Below are 13,048 nucleotides of genomic sequence, written 5' to 3'. Positions count from 1 at the left end.
CAATGACGTACATTCAAAACAAAACAAAATTACATTCTGACAATAAAATTGCATTTGTGTCAAAATATTATACTCTTTTTTATTTTTTATTTTTTACTTTTTTATTATTATTATTAATTTGATAATAATAATTTGAACATTTAAAAAATGTTTAAAACTGCACTATAAATAAGTCAACGAACTGCCATAGGTTATACATGCTTTATTTTCAGCCATTCTCTAATGTCTGTGAACAAAATCACAAGCAATGGCTGATTTTGGTTTGAATTTATTTAATCCAGAAGCATTGCAATGCTCGTCCAAAGGGCAGTGAAATAAACAAAAGGGGTTCCACTATACTGTCAGACTGCCATCCATGTTTTTCTTATCATGGCAGGTCCCATTTGAGAGAAAGAAAAAATATACTATGATTCGACAAGAAGTGAGCGCGGAAAATAGAGGTATTTAATGTAAATGTTTGTTACTCTCATCATCATTGCCGTCTGTTCCAGCATACTGTCTTCATGGTTCCTTTTTTGTGTCCACAGAGGCTCCAGTATATTTGTCCTCCCAGTCGTACATGGCAGACAGCAGTTTGAGTGAAGAGATGAGTCAGTTTGATTTCTCTACTGGCGTTCAAAGCTTTTCCTTCAGCTCCCAACAGCCTGAAAGAGAGAGACGTGTCCGAACAAAGACTGTGAGTTTACTCACCACAGCCTATCATGTTTTCTTGTATTTATTTGAGTGTATGGATATTTGGACATGTAGCAGACAGATGAGGCCGCTTCCTCCTCCGATGCAACAGTGGACCTGGAAATGGATGAGTTAAATCAGCATGAATGCATGGCAGCCATGACAGCTCTCATTGGTCACATGCAAAGGAGCAATATAACTCCTAAAATTGAGCAGGTGCATTTTCTTTTCCATCCCATTTGCTGCTAGACATAATGGATAGATACCTGATTTTTGACTTTGTTAAAACAGCCACATTTACAAATAACAGTAGTATATAGTCGTATACATGTATGAATTATGAGAAATACTACACCAAAAGTCTGTGTTGTGTTTATATGTGTATTGTAATGTGACAGAATGTGCTTTGCCTGTGAGTTATTACTCATATAGATTGGTATATAACGATGAAAATAAATATTAAAAAGATGTCATAGTAGTAGTATAATATTAAAAAGTATGTCATAGTAGTCGTAGAATATTAGAAAGTATTTAATTTTTCAATGTTATTGAAACAGGGAAATGTGCCGAGTGAACTGCCTCCATGGATGAAATTCCTACATGGAAAACTGATGAATCCATCTACGCCCTTAAATATCCGACTCTTCGTTTCCAAACTCATCATCAATGCAGAGGAGGTGAATATCAGTTTATGTAATTATATCATCTATAAAAAATAAACGGTAGATCCCTGCGATTAGTAGGTGTTACAATAAAGACCAAATGGCAACAAAAAAAAATGCAAAAATGGGCGCCCTCATAAAAAGCCCCGAAAATGCCAATTTTTTATACTCTACCCTATAATATGCCTTTCACATTTATTTAAGTCATATACATTCATTTAACACACAAAGAAAGTATGACAGACATACAGTATTGTACTTATAAACATGGCGTTATACAACATCACGTCTTGTCAAAACATCTTCCTGCTGTAACATGTTGAGTGAATTAACTTGTGAAGCTTGGGATCTTTCTGTGTGGAGTTTGCATGTTCTCCCCGTGACTGCGTGGGTTCCCTCCAGGTACTCCGGCTTCCTCCCACCTCCAAAGACATGCACCTGGGGATAGGTTGATTGGCAACGCTAAATTGGCCCTAATGTGTGAATGTGAGTGTGAATGTTGTCTGTCCATCTGTGTTGGCCCTGCGATGAGGTGGCGACTTGTTCAGGGTGTACCCCGCCTACCACCCGAATGCAGCTGAGATAGGCTCCAGCACCCCCCGCGACCCCGAAAGGGACAAGCGGTAGAAAATGGATGGATGGACATAGCTGCAACACTCTTTACCCCCTTCAGACAGTGCGATCAAGCCACTTTTTTTATTTGATTTAATATAAAAAAAGAGTAATTTACAATCTAAAACAGAAAAGTAAACTGTGAACATGCGGGGGCCGTAATAATCTCTTTAAGTTCATGCAATCATTTGTAATATTTATAGTACTGTAATTAAAATAAGATAATTGAAATTATAGTAATTCAGAAGTTCACATTTAACTATATAATTTCATGTATGTCATGTATTCTATATGTAAGTCATGTATTTTATATGTATGTCTTGTATTTCATGTGTAGATCTTTCGTCCTTACGCCAAGCACTGGCTGGGCCCGCTCCTGCAGCTTGTGTGTGGACGTAATGGAGGAGAGGGAATTCACTTCATGGTGGTGGACATTGTGATCACTGTGCTCTCTTGGACAAGCCTGGCAAGACCAAAGGTTGGACAGGATTGTATTTGTATGAAATATTTGCAGGGCCGCCCCTTCCTATACACAAATCACGATATCCTGCTTTTCGTTTAGGGCCCCGTTTGTGTGAAGAAACTCATGAAAAATGTCAATGAATGTCAGGGCACTTCACATGAAATGTTACTGCCAACTTATTCCTAGCTCCTTTCTGCTCCGTCACTGATAATAATATGATTTCAAAAATCTGATGACATTTTCACCCTCATCTGTGGGGCGCAGCGTAACACATATCTCACAAGGCAAAGATGCAGCGTTCGAAGGTTTTCAAATGTATGTTGTAATTATAATAACTGTATTATTTTGCAAAAAAAAATGTAAACATCTTTCCCCTGCATTGGTTTTTGTCCACAACATGAATTGAATTCAAGTTTGAGTTAAATAATAGTAAAAGAATTGTAAAAGAATATAACGCAATTTTGTTGGGTGACTCTCTGTCAACAGCAACTGAAGATAAAATAGACACAAAAAGAACACAAAGACTACGAACAATGAAAAACATACTCATCTTCAAAAACTAACAACTGTAAGATAGACTAATATAAATTGTTCATGTTGTGCAAACTGTCCATGCGTTTTGTATGTCATTTAATTGTTTGTATCCTATGTTAGGATTGTGTGTGTAGCATGAAGGATATGGTTGGAGGAGGGATGCTGGGAGGCAATGGTGATAGAAAAAAAGGTTTCCACATAAATTTAGTCAATGGTTGCCCTGACTGTATGCGAGCAAAGCAGCTGATTTGTACTTATTTGTAATAATAATAATTATACATGTAGATGTGAAATAAATGTGTGTAAAATATGAGAATATTTGTTGTCTCAGGAGAACCCCAGAGATGAAATTCTTGCCAACCGACTGCTGGAGTTTTTGATGAAGCACAGCTTTCACACCAAGAGGGCCGTGTTTCGCCACAACCTTGAGATCCTTCGCACTCTTGTGGAGTGTTGGAAAGACTCTCTTCATGTGCCTTACAGGTAAACCCTTAAAAGGGACCTATTATGCAAAACCAACTTTTCTTTCCTATTTTTTACCTGTTTTTGTGTATTAGGGATTTGAACATTTAAATCAAACCATGTAGGCCAGCGGTCACCAACCTGGGTTCCACTGTACAAATTAGACAATTGTTTTTAATTTGCAGCAAAGGAACATACTGTATTGTTAACAAATATTTGCCTTTCATCTTTCTTTTTAGTGTAATATATGAGCGCTTCTGTGGCACAGACCCCAACAGTAAAGACAACTCTATTGGACTTCAGCTCCTTGGAATTATCCTGGCCAACAACCTGCCAGCTTATGATGCCTCCTGTGGGATTGATTATAACAGGTAGGATCCAAAGACATAATTAAATCATTACATGTGCTTTGATACAATCAAACAAAAAAAGTCCTCTGATTACTAATCAAGAGCAGGTGTGGAGATGAAAGCTTGGAACCAGAGGTGAAGTCACAGCAAGACAGACCAAAAACAGGAAGAGGCACTAAAATAAGAGCATTAGACAGGAAGCGACACTCTCTGCGCTTTATTCCATTATTGACAGAACGCAGAATTTTTTTAAACCGTTTAAAATTTTTTGGCTAACTTGCCGCATGTCCCGCTTCACTACAAGCTTTCCCACAATCCATTAGGACCCTCACGCTTTAATCAGGCTTTGTTACGCTTTAACGCCGCTTTGCATGCCGCTTTGCATGCCGCTTTGCATGCCGCTTTGCATGCCGCTTTAAAGCGCCGTCAAAGCGCCGTTGGTGTGAACCTAGCATAAGAGATGATTTTCAACACAACAATTTGTCACCGGAGCAGGAAATATACCATTGTTTCCATTGAGGAGCTCACACTGCGACAGTGTGCATGGACCGTCTACTAATTGCAACCTCTTACAACATAAATGTTTAATAAATTATAACTTTACTATTATATACTTTATGACGTCATTATACAAACGGATATAAATGGTATCATTTTAGGGAATGCGACATTCATTATTTTAGACGGATCATTATTTGTAGAATTTTTTAAAAAGATTTTAAGTAATTGGTATTCAATAACCTTCTGATAATATATAATAAAGTCCCAAAAATACACGCAATATAGAAGGTGGCCATTTGGTTCTAGTACAAAAAAAATGTTTTATATATATTTTGCTGATTATTTTAGAATTATTCTCTGTATTTCATTTTCAATTGCTTTATGAATGTACATTATATTGTCACAAAACACAAACGAGTAATAGATGGTGTCTGGTTGAGCATACTATGAATATTATTTTTGGGGAAAATCTTTTACTGATTTTTGAAAATTATTTTTTAAATTTAATTTTCAATAGCTTTGTGATCATACAATATACTGTATCAACTCCAGAAATACACGACTTTTAGATAGTCTCGTTTTTTCTACTACAAGTCTTATTTTTGGGGAAAAATTATTTTACTGATTTTTGTGAAACATTTAAAAAATTTAATTTTCAATAGCTTTAAGACTGTACAATATATCTTCTCAAAAATCACATAATTTATAGAATGTAGATGTTTCTACAAGTCTTATTGTGCGGAAAAGTTATTTTACTGATTTTTGAGAAATATTTACCATTTTCAATAGCTTTAAGACTGTACTACATATCACATGATTTATAGATAGCGTCTAGTTATTTTTACTACATGTTTTATTTTAGAGGAAAATTATTTTAATGATTTTTGAGGAATATTTTCAGTTTTCAATAGCTTTAAGACTATACAACATATAATCTTAAAAACCGCATAATTTATATATAGTGTCTAGTTTTTTCTACTACAAGTCTTATTTTGGGAAAAAATATTTTATTAATTTTTGAGGAATATTTAACATTTTCAATAGCTTTAAGACTGTACAACAGTGGTCCCCAACCACCGGGCCACGACCCGGTACCGGTCCGTGGATCGATTGGCCGCACAAAAAATAAAAAAATAATATGTTTTTTTTTTTTTTTAATTAAATCAACATAAAAAACACAATATACACTTACAATTAGTGCACCAACCCAAAAAACCTCCCTCCCCCATTTATACTCATTAACACTCATTCGCACAAAAGGGTTGTTTCTTTCTGTTATTAATATTTCTGGTTCCTACATTATGTATCAATATAGATCAATACAGTCTGCAGGGATACAGTCCGTAAGCACACATGATGGTATTTTTTTATGACAAAATTAAAAAATTTAAAAAAAACATACCACCCCCCACCCCCTCGGTCCGTGGGACAAATTTTCAAGCGTTGACCGGTCCGCAGTTACAAAAAGGTTGGGGATCACTGCTGTACAACATATCATCTCAAAAATGACATGACTTATAGACCGTGTTAGTTATATCTACTACAAGCCTTTTTTGGGGGGTAAAATTATTTTAATGATTTTTGAAAAATATTTAAAAATGTCTATAGCTTTAAGACTATACAACATATCTCAAAAATCATATGATTTATAGATAGTGTCTAGTTCTTTCTACTACAAGTTATATTCTGTGGAAGTTATTTTACTGAATTTTGTAATGTTTCCCCAAAAATAAGACGTGTAGTATGTTCAACAAGACACTATCTATGTCATTTGATTTTTGAAAAAATAAATTGTACAGTCTTTAAGCTATTAAAAATTGTAAATATTCTTTAAAAAATATTAAAATAATATGAATATATATTAAAATATTTATGAAATATTTTAAATAATGTTTGCCCAACATCAGACGTGTAGTATGTTCAACTAAACACTATAAGTTATGTGATTTTTGAGATCATTTTTTGTAGTCTTAAAGCTATTGAAATGTTTAAAAATGTAAATAATTGTCATAAATCAGTAAAATAAATTTCCCCCAAAAAAAGACTTAAAAAAACAATCAAATTGTATTTATACACTCTTTAATCACAGGTGCCTCAACGGGATTCACAAACCAAAACAACATCCTCGTATCTGAATCCACTTCCGGGCAAGAAATAACTCAACCCAGTTGGAACAATGAGAAGTCTTGGGAACGACCGCAGATGTAATAATTTAGATTTAAATTTTTTTATTATGTATTTTTTGTCAGGAGTTGCTCTTTGTAGACAATCCCTAAGTAGTCATCTGAGCCTCAGCTGTTGAAAAAGCACATTGTCAGGTTTCCTGCCAGAATCACAGATTGTATTGCAGAAAATGAGCTTGTAGCAAGCTCATTGTCTCCGTTACTATGGTCATAAAGAAGTACTATTTGTGGTTTAAAGATGTTTTGTTTTTGAGCTATTGAGCTGTTATCTCTGAATGTGCCAATCTTTTTCTAACTTTACCACAGTGCTATTTAGGCTAGCTGTATGTTCATATTACATCATTATGCCTCGTTTGTAGGTATATTTCAGCTCATTTAATTTCCTTTACTTATGTCCTCTATGTATTTAATTTATATTTGCATGTCTCATGACACATTATCTGTACGTAATATTGGCTGCATTTCTGTGTGCCATGTTGTTATACACCACAACAAACGTTATCCAGCTTGCAAAGATTGTAATAAATCCATTAGAAGAAGACAGCCTGGCTTTTCCTTTAACTTGGACATACACATCTATACCTTTGGCCATTCAAAGCCAGTTTTTCCAGGAATTATCTCACCCTCTGAGAAGCATCTGTTTTACTTATGTTTTCCAATGTTGTAAAAATGTGTAGAATAAATAATACATCGCAACACTTCTTCCAACGAAGATTTGTGTCAGCCTGCGACAGTCATTTTCATAGTCTGTATAGCCAATATAGACACATCATGTGTTGCCTTCATACACATCTATACCTTTGGCCATTCAAAGCCAGTTTTTCCAGGAATTATCTCACCCTCTGAGAAGCATCTGTTTTACTTATGTTTTCCAATGTTGTAAAAATGTGTAGAATAAATAATACATCGCAACACTTCTTCCAACGAAGATTTGTGTCAGCCTGCGACAGTCATTTTCATAGTCTGTATAGCCAATATAGACACATCATGTGTTGCCTTCATTATAACACTTGTTTAAGTGTAATAAGTATAAATATCATTTTTTTTGTGGCTCTAGACCAGTGGTTCTTAACCTGGTTCGATCGAACCCTAGGGGTTTGGTGAGTCGGGCTCAGGGGTTCGGCAGAGGTCAAGACACACCCTACTCATTGTGTAAATAAAAACTTCTCCCTATCTGCGTATTACGGATACGGAAACAGCAGAAGTCAGACTGATTTGCAGGTGTGTAATTTGTTGTGAGTTTATGCACTGTGTTGGTTTTGTTCTTTGAACAAGGTGATGTTCATGCACGGTTCATTTTGTGCACCAGTAAAAAAACATGGTAACACCTTAGTATGAGGAACATATTCACCATTAATTAGTTGCTTATTAACATGCAAATTAGTAACATATTAGCTCTTAACTAGTCATTATTAAGTACTTATTAATGCCTTATTCGGGATGGCCTTATTATAACCCTAACCCTCATAACCCTGGCCTTAACCCTCTAACCCTAACCCTAACCAAATAACTCCAAATTAAGTCTTTGTTACTTAGAGTATGTTCTCCATACTAAAGGGTTACCAAAAACATATAACTTTGTCTTGAATTTGAAAAAAAACCCAACATTTTATTTTTCACTGAAGAAGGGTTCGGTGAATACGCATATGAAACTGGTGGGCTTCGGTACCTCCAACAAGGTTAAGAACCACTGCTCTAGACAGATAAAAAAAAAAAAATGTTTAATCCAAAATCGTTTGGGTTGTCGGCCTACCCCAGCACAGGAAAATACCACAAAAACAAGGCAAGACAGAGCATGATAATATAAGTAAAGAAGAAGAGGCAGCATTTTCATACTTTAACACCCAGAAAGAAATGTCAGCCAGCGTGAAAAATGTCTCACCTATAAGCAACGTGAAGGAGCCCACAATTGATTTGTTTAAATGTTCACAATATTTCCGGGTTCAGCACAAGGAATCCTTACAATGTATTAAATCCATAAACTGCTGTAAAATTAGGTAGATGACAAGTTGTTGTGATGTAGAGAAATCTCGTATTTTTACCAATTTTCCTCAGAGATTTCCCATATTTTGAAATGCAAATGTTGATGTTCGTCTAAGACACGTAATAAAGGTGTATGTGAAATCCTCTGATGTTTTTTGGTGCTAAATTAAACACAACATTAGCGTCGCATAAAATATTATGTCGCTCTCGTTTCCTAAAAATAACGTTTAAAAAAACAAAAACAAAAACAGCTTAAAGGCTTGTCTAGGTCTTTACCGACGTATGCTATTCATGTTTAAATAACTTTTACTGCAAATGAATATTGGCGCCAAATATCAGTTATCGGCCTCCTTGACTACTAATTACTAATAATCTGTATCGGTATCGGCCCTGAAAAAACATATAGGTCGATCTCTAGTTTTAACCACTGAGTGTACAGTATATGTTTATATCACTATGTATATGATTTAAACAACATGTATATGTTTAACCGTTTTATGTATACTGTATGTTTTAACCATATCTCCCTATATGTACAGTATATGTTTGAACCATGTGTGTCTATATGTATATGTTTGTGTGTATATGTACGGTATAAGTTTTAGCATCTTGTGTCTTTGCAGATACATGCAGTCTCTCACTAACAACCTGGCCTTCGTAAAGTATAAAGACGTCTACTCAGCTGCTGCTGAGGTGATTGGCCTCATCCTGAAGAACATGACTGAAGATGATCATGTATGGGACTTTCCTCACTTTGACACAGCCTTCATACTAAATACATTTTTGGTTAGAAATATGTGTTACTATGTACAGTGTAACCTTTATGTCATTACCCCTCAGACTTACTGACTAGTGTTGGGTATTTTTGACATATTACACATACAGTACACCAGTTCTAGTGCCAAGTTATTACTTTTAAAACGTAATCAAATATGGTTGAAAACTGTACCTAAAAGGTAAAATAACTAACTTTTCATTTAACACCCCAGCCAAATACAGATAACTACTTGGTTTTTGTTGGGGTTGCTAGACTACTTATTTTTGTTTGTGTTCTGAAGTTTGCATATGATACTGTATATTACATTCTATCTTCTAAAGAAATCAACAAATTAGTTATTTTATTTTTATGCTGGCTTTGCATTGAACAGGAAGTGAGTGTGTGCATCTTTAGTTAATGTGTTATTAGACAGTAGTTATGTTGAAGCTTAGTGATAATGATTAAGTTAACAATACTACAACACATGTCAACAAAGAAATTACCTTTCATGTCAATCTAATAAAAATAAGAACACGATGGACCAGAACTTGATGAGTTAGTCCACATCAAAAGGTTGTGAACATTAGCATGACTGGTTCCACTGTACAAATAGAGCTATAATTATTTCAGCGATGTAACCTTTATTATTGTCTTTTTTTCCACATTTTTATTCTAGCATCACCAAGAACTTGTTCATCTTGCTGCAAATCAGATCAGCAGTCTCAAGAAAAAAGAAATTAATGACAGGTTCATTATCTGCGTGAACAAAGTGTCCAATCACTTTCCTCCTTTTATGGATAGGTAATGTATATTTATGGATAAGTAATGATAATTTATAGATAGGTACGGATAGTTGTTTATGGTTAGGTAATGTATATTTCTGGGTATGTAATGAATATTTATGAACAGGTTATGATACTTTATGGATCGATAATGAACATTTATGGATAGGTAATGATAATTTATGAATAAATAAGGTATATATAAATAAGGACATGTAATATGTATTTATGGATATGTCATCTCGATTTAAGGACAGGTAATGATAATTTATGTATATTTTTGGATAGGTAGTGTTTATTTATGGATAGATAATGCATATTCATGGATAACTAAGGCATACTTATGGATAGATAATGTATATTTATGGACACGCATTGATAATTTATGGATAGGTAATTGATATTTATGGATAAGTAATATATATTTATGCAAAGATAATGTATGTTTATGGATAGGTAATGTATATTTATGCATAGGTCAAGTATATTTATGGATAGGTAATGCAAAGTATCTACAGGTAATGATAAATTACGGATTTATAATGTATATTTAGGAATAGATGATGTGTATTTATAGATGTGTATATATATGGATAGGTACTGTATTTGTATGGATAGGTACTGTTTATTTATGCATAGGTAATGTATATTTATAGATATGTAATGTGTATATATATGGATAGGTAATGTATATTGTTGGATAGGTTATACTAATGCATATTTATGGATAGGTAATATTTCTGATTGGTGCATCACACATAGTTTAGATGTGACGTTGGCTTTACCAGGACTTTCAAGCTTTCCTTCTTGCTGTTTGCAGATTTGTCAAACACATCTTCTACCAGCTTCCAAAGATGCACGGCATGTTAAGAATCAACTGTCTGGAGTGTGTGTTGAGTCGCGCTGATGTCATCCCAGACATCTTTTTGCAGCTTCAGACCACAGGCTTTATTCAGATGATGGGTCATAAGTATGAGTCACACTGCTTTCAACGTAACATGGAGTCATGTTTCTGTTGCTTCATTCTGCTCTACTGTACATGCACACAGGGATGAAGCAATACAGAGAGTGTGTCTGGACATCGTCCACAAAATTCTTGCACGCCTCACTCCGCCTCAGCTTCAGGAGTTACTCGGAACTCTGACGTCTTTTGTCTCCCACCCTTCACCAGTGTGCCGAGAGAGGATGTATGACATCCTCATGTGGATCCAGGACAACTACAGGTATGCGGTATTGTCCCTAACATCTACAATATATTACCTACCTACTCTTTCATCAGCCAATCATCATTATTGAAGGGTGTAACGGTATTGTAGATGCCGCGGTATTTTGGTTTCAAAGTCTTCACAATACTACTATGATGCCTGACCGTATCAAACATAAACTTGGTGTGTAGTTTTTCCGGCTCTTTAGTGTTGAGCGGATCTGAAAGTAAACTACATCTGCCAGAATCCTCTGCGTAGCGCGGGCCGCCAAGGTGGGGGCGTGGAACACCATAAACAGGAAGTGAAGTGTGTTTGTAGTCGATGAGAGGAATTTCCTGAAAATTTTCATCAAAATCTATCCATAACTCTTTGACTTATGTTGCTAACAAACAAACCCTGGCGTAAACATAACCTCTTTGGCGGGGGTAAACAAGTCTGGGTTCTGCAAAGCAATAGTTTTGTCTCAAGCGTTTCCAAAGCGACACATTCAGCCAGTCATGTTGCACCGCACAGAGGTAATCACCAAAAAAAATGTTCATTACGGGAAATATGAGGAAACTGAAAAACGACTTGATAAATCCTCAAGCCATCCACCTATTTTTCCACCACTTGTTTCTCTCAATGTCGGAAGTCAGCGTACAGGCTGGACAAGTCGCATCCTTACAAACTGTCATCAAGAAGAGATATTTAAAGCCATCGGAGCCAAACATTGGTTTGTGAGGTATTTACATTATTAAAAGTTAAATCGTTAGTTAACTTTTTTTTTAAAAAGAACATTATTTTTTGGGGTCCTGTTCAGCTACTCAGTCAAATCATATTGTTGATGCAGATGCCCATATATTTTATGATCTGATCAAATCAAAATGACAGCCCAAACAGCAACACATAAACAAGACACATCAACACCACCCCCGACCTTGAGACTCCACTCACCATTCCAAACCCGCACAAACACACCACAGCCCAAACAACCTAACCACAGCACCCACACCAAATAAGAAGGCTGCGCTGCCCCCGCACCAAGCCACCGACACAAACCCCACAGAGCAAAGCTGGAACAGACAGACACGGACCGCCCAACAGGAGGCAAACCTTGCGTGACGCTACATAAACCACAAGCGAAACAAGCAACCGCCCAAACCACATCCATAAAAAAGAAAAAAATATATATGTCAAAGACACGCAACTGTAAGTTTTTTAATAGAAGAAATGTCCTTGCACAATTCTTTACACTTAAAAATGTATGTTTGTAGTAATAAATATGATTAGAACATTTTAGCATTATGTTTGTGTTCAATTACAGTAAGAGTGTTTGTCCTTAACATTCCTGCCACTTCATTTTACACACTTTAGCATTTTTAAGCCTTTTTGGTGGGGGACATATACCACAAAAATATCGTACTGTTGCCTTAATACCGTGATGATATCGTACCGTGAGATTTTATACCGTTACATACCTATTATTAACAAGTCAGAAATAGAGACTGCTTCTGAAAATATGTATTTAAAAATATGTGCAATATGTAGACTTTTGTTCATTTGTCACATTGATTTCCTGTAGTGATGAAGAAAGCATGAAAGACACCACTTCACTTGAAGTTTTAAATGCAGCCAAAGAGACACTGCTTCAAGGGTTGTCTGAAGACAACCAAGGCCTCCAGTAAGTACCATATTATTATTATTATCATCATAAAAATAACTACAAAAGCACTTGTGGAGCGCAGAACTCTGCAAGACCCTATCTTCAGAAAGTAAAGAATCCTTTCAAAAAATTCAGAATCCAGACAGAGATTCAGCTCAGCCCCTAAATGTAATCATTTATCCCATTTCTGAAATTTCATGGAAGTTTCATCAATATCAACCCATAACTTTGTAACTTATG

General features: G+C 35.4%; 1 protein-coding gene across 3 annotated transcripts in view; it reads left to right on the top strand.

Moving 5' to 3' along the window:
• The window catches only part of prkdc (protein kinase, DNA-activated, catalytic subunit), a 153,333-nt gene that overhangs the window by 89,322 nt on the left and 50,963 nt on the right, over positions 1 to 13,048 (top strand). For 2 of the 3 annotated variants that reach the window (XM_062021503.1, XM_062021505.1), the window contains 12 exons: positions 377 to 440; positions 528 to 676; positions 748 to 888; positions 1,230 to 1,349; positions 2,284 to 2,424; positions 3,275 to 3,426; positions 3,645 to 3,776; positions 9,046 to 9,157; positions 9,856 to 9,980; positions 10,782 to 10,931; positions 11,011 to 11,184; positions 12,728 to 12,826. In XM_062021503.1, coding sequence (XP_061877487.1) covers positions 377 to 440; positions 528 to 676; positions 748 to 888; positions 1,230 to 1,349; positions 2,284 to 2,424; positions 3,275 to 3,426; positions 3,645 to 3,776; positions 9,046 to 9,157; positions 9,856 to 9,980; positions 10,782 to 10,931; positions 11,011 to 11,184; positions 12,728 to 12,826 — 1,559 coding nt within the window. The remainder of the gene's footprint in view (positions 1 to 376; positions 441 to 527; positions 677 to 747; positions 889 to 1,229; positions 1,350 to 2,283; positions 2,425 to 3,274; positions 3,427 to 3,644; positions 3,777 to 9,045; positions 9,158 to 9,855; positions 9,981 to 10,781; positions 10,932 to 11,010; positions 11,185 to 12,727; positions 12,827 to 13,048) is intronic. The other variant, XM_062021504.1, reaches the window with a different exon arrangement.

This window comes from Entelurus aequoreus, linkage group LG15 (genome assembly GCF_033978785.1).
Source record: "Entelurus aequoreus isolate RoL-2023_Sb linkage group LG15, RoL_Eaeq_v1.1, whole genome shotgun sequence".
In the NCBI taxonomy this organism is placed as follows: Eukaryota; Metazoa; Chordata; class Actinopteri; order Syngnathiformes; family Syngnathidae; genus Entelurus; species Entelurus aequoreus.
This window is presented reverse-complemented; position numbering and strand designations above follow the sequence as displayed.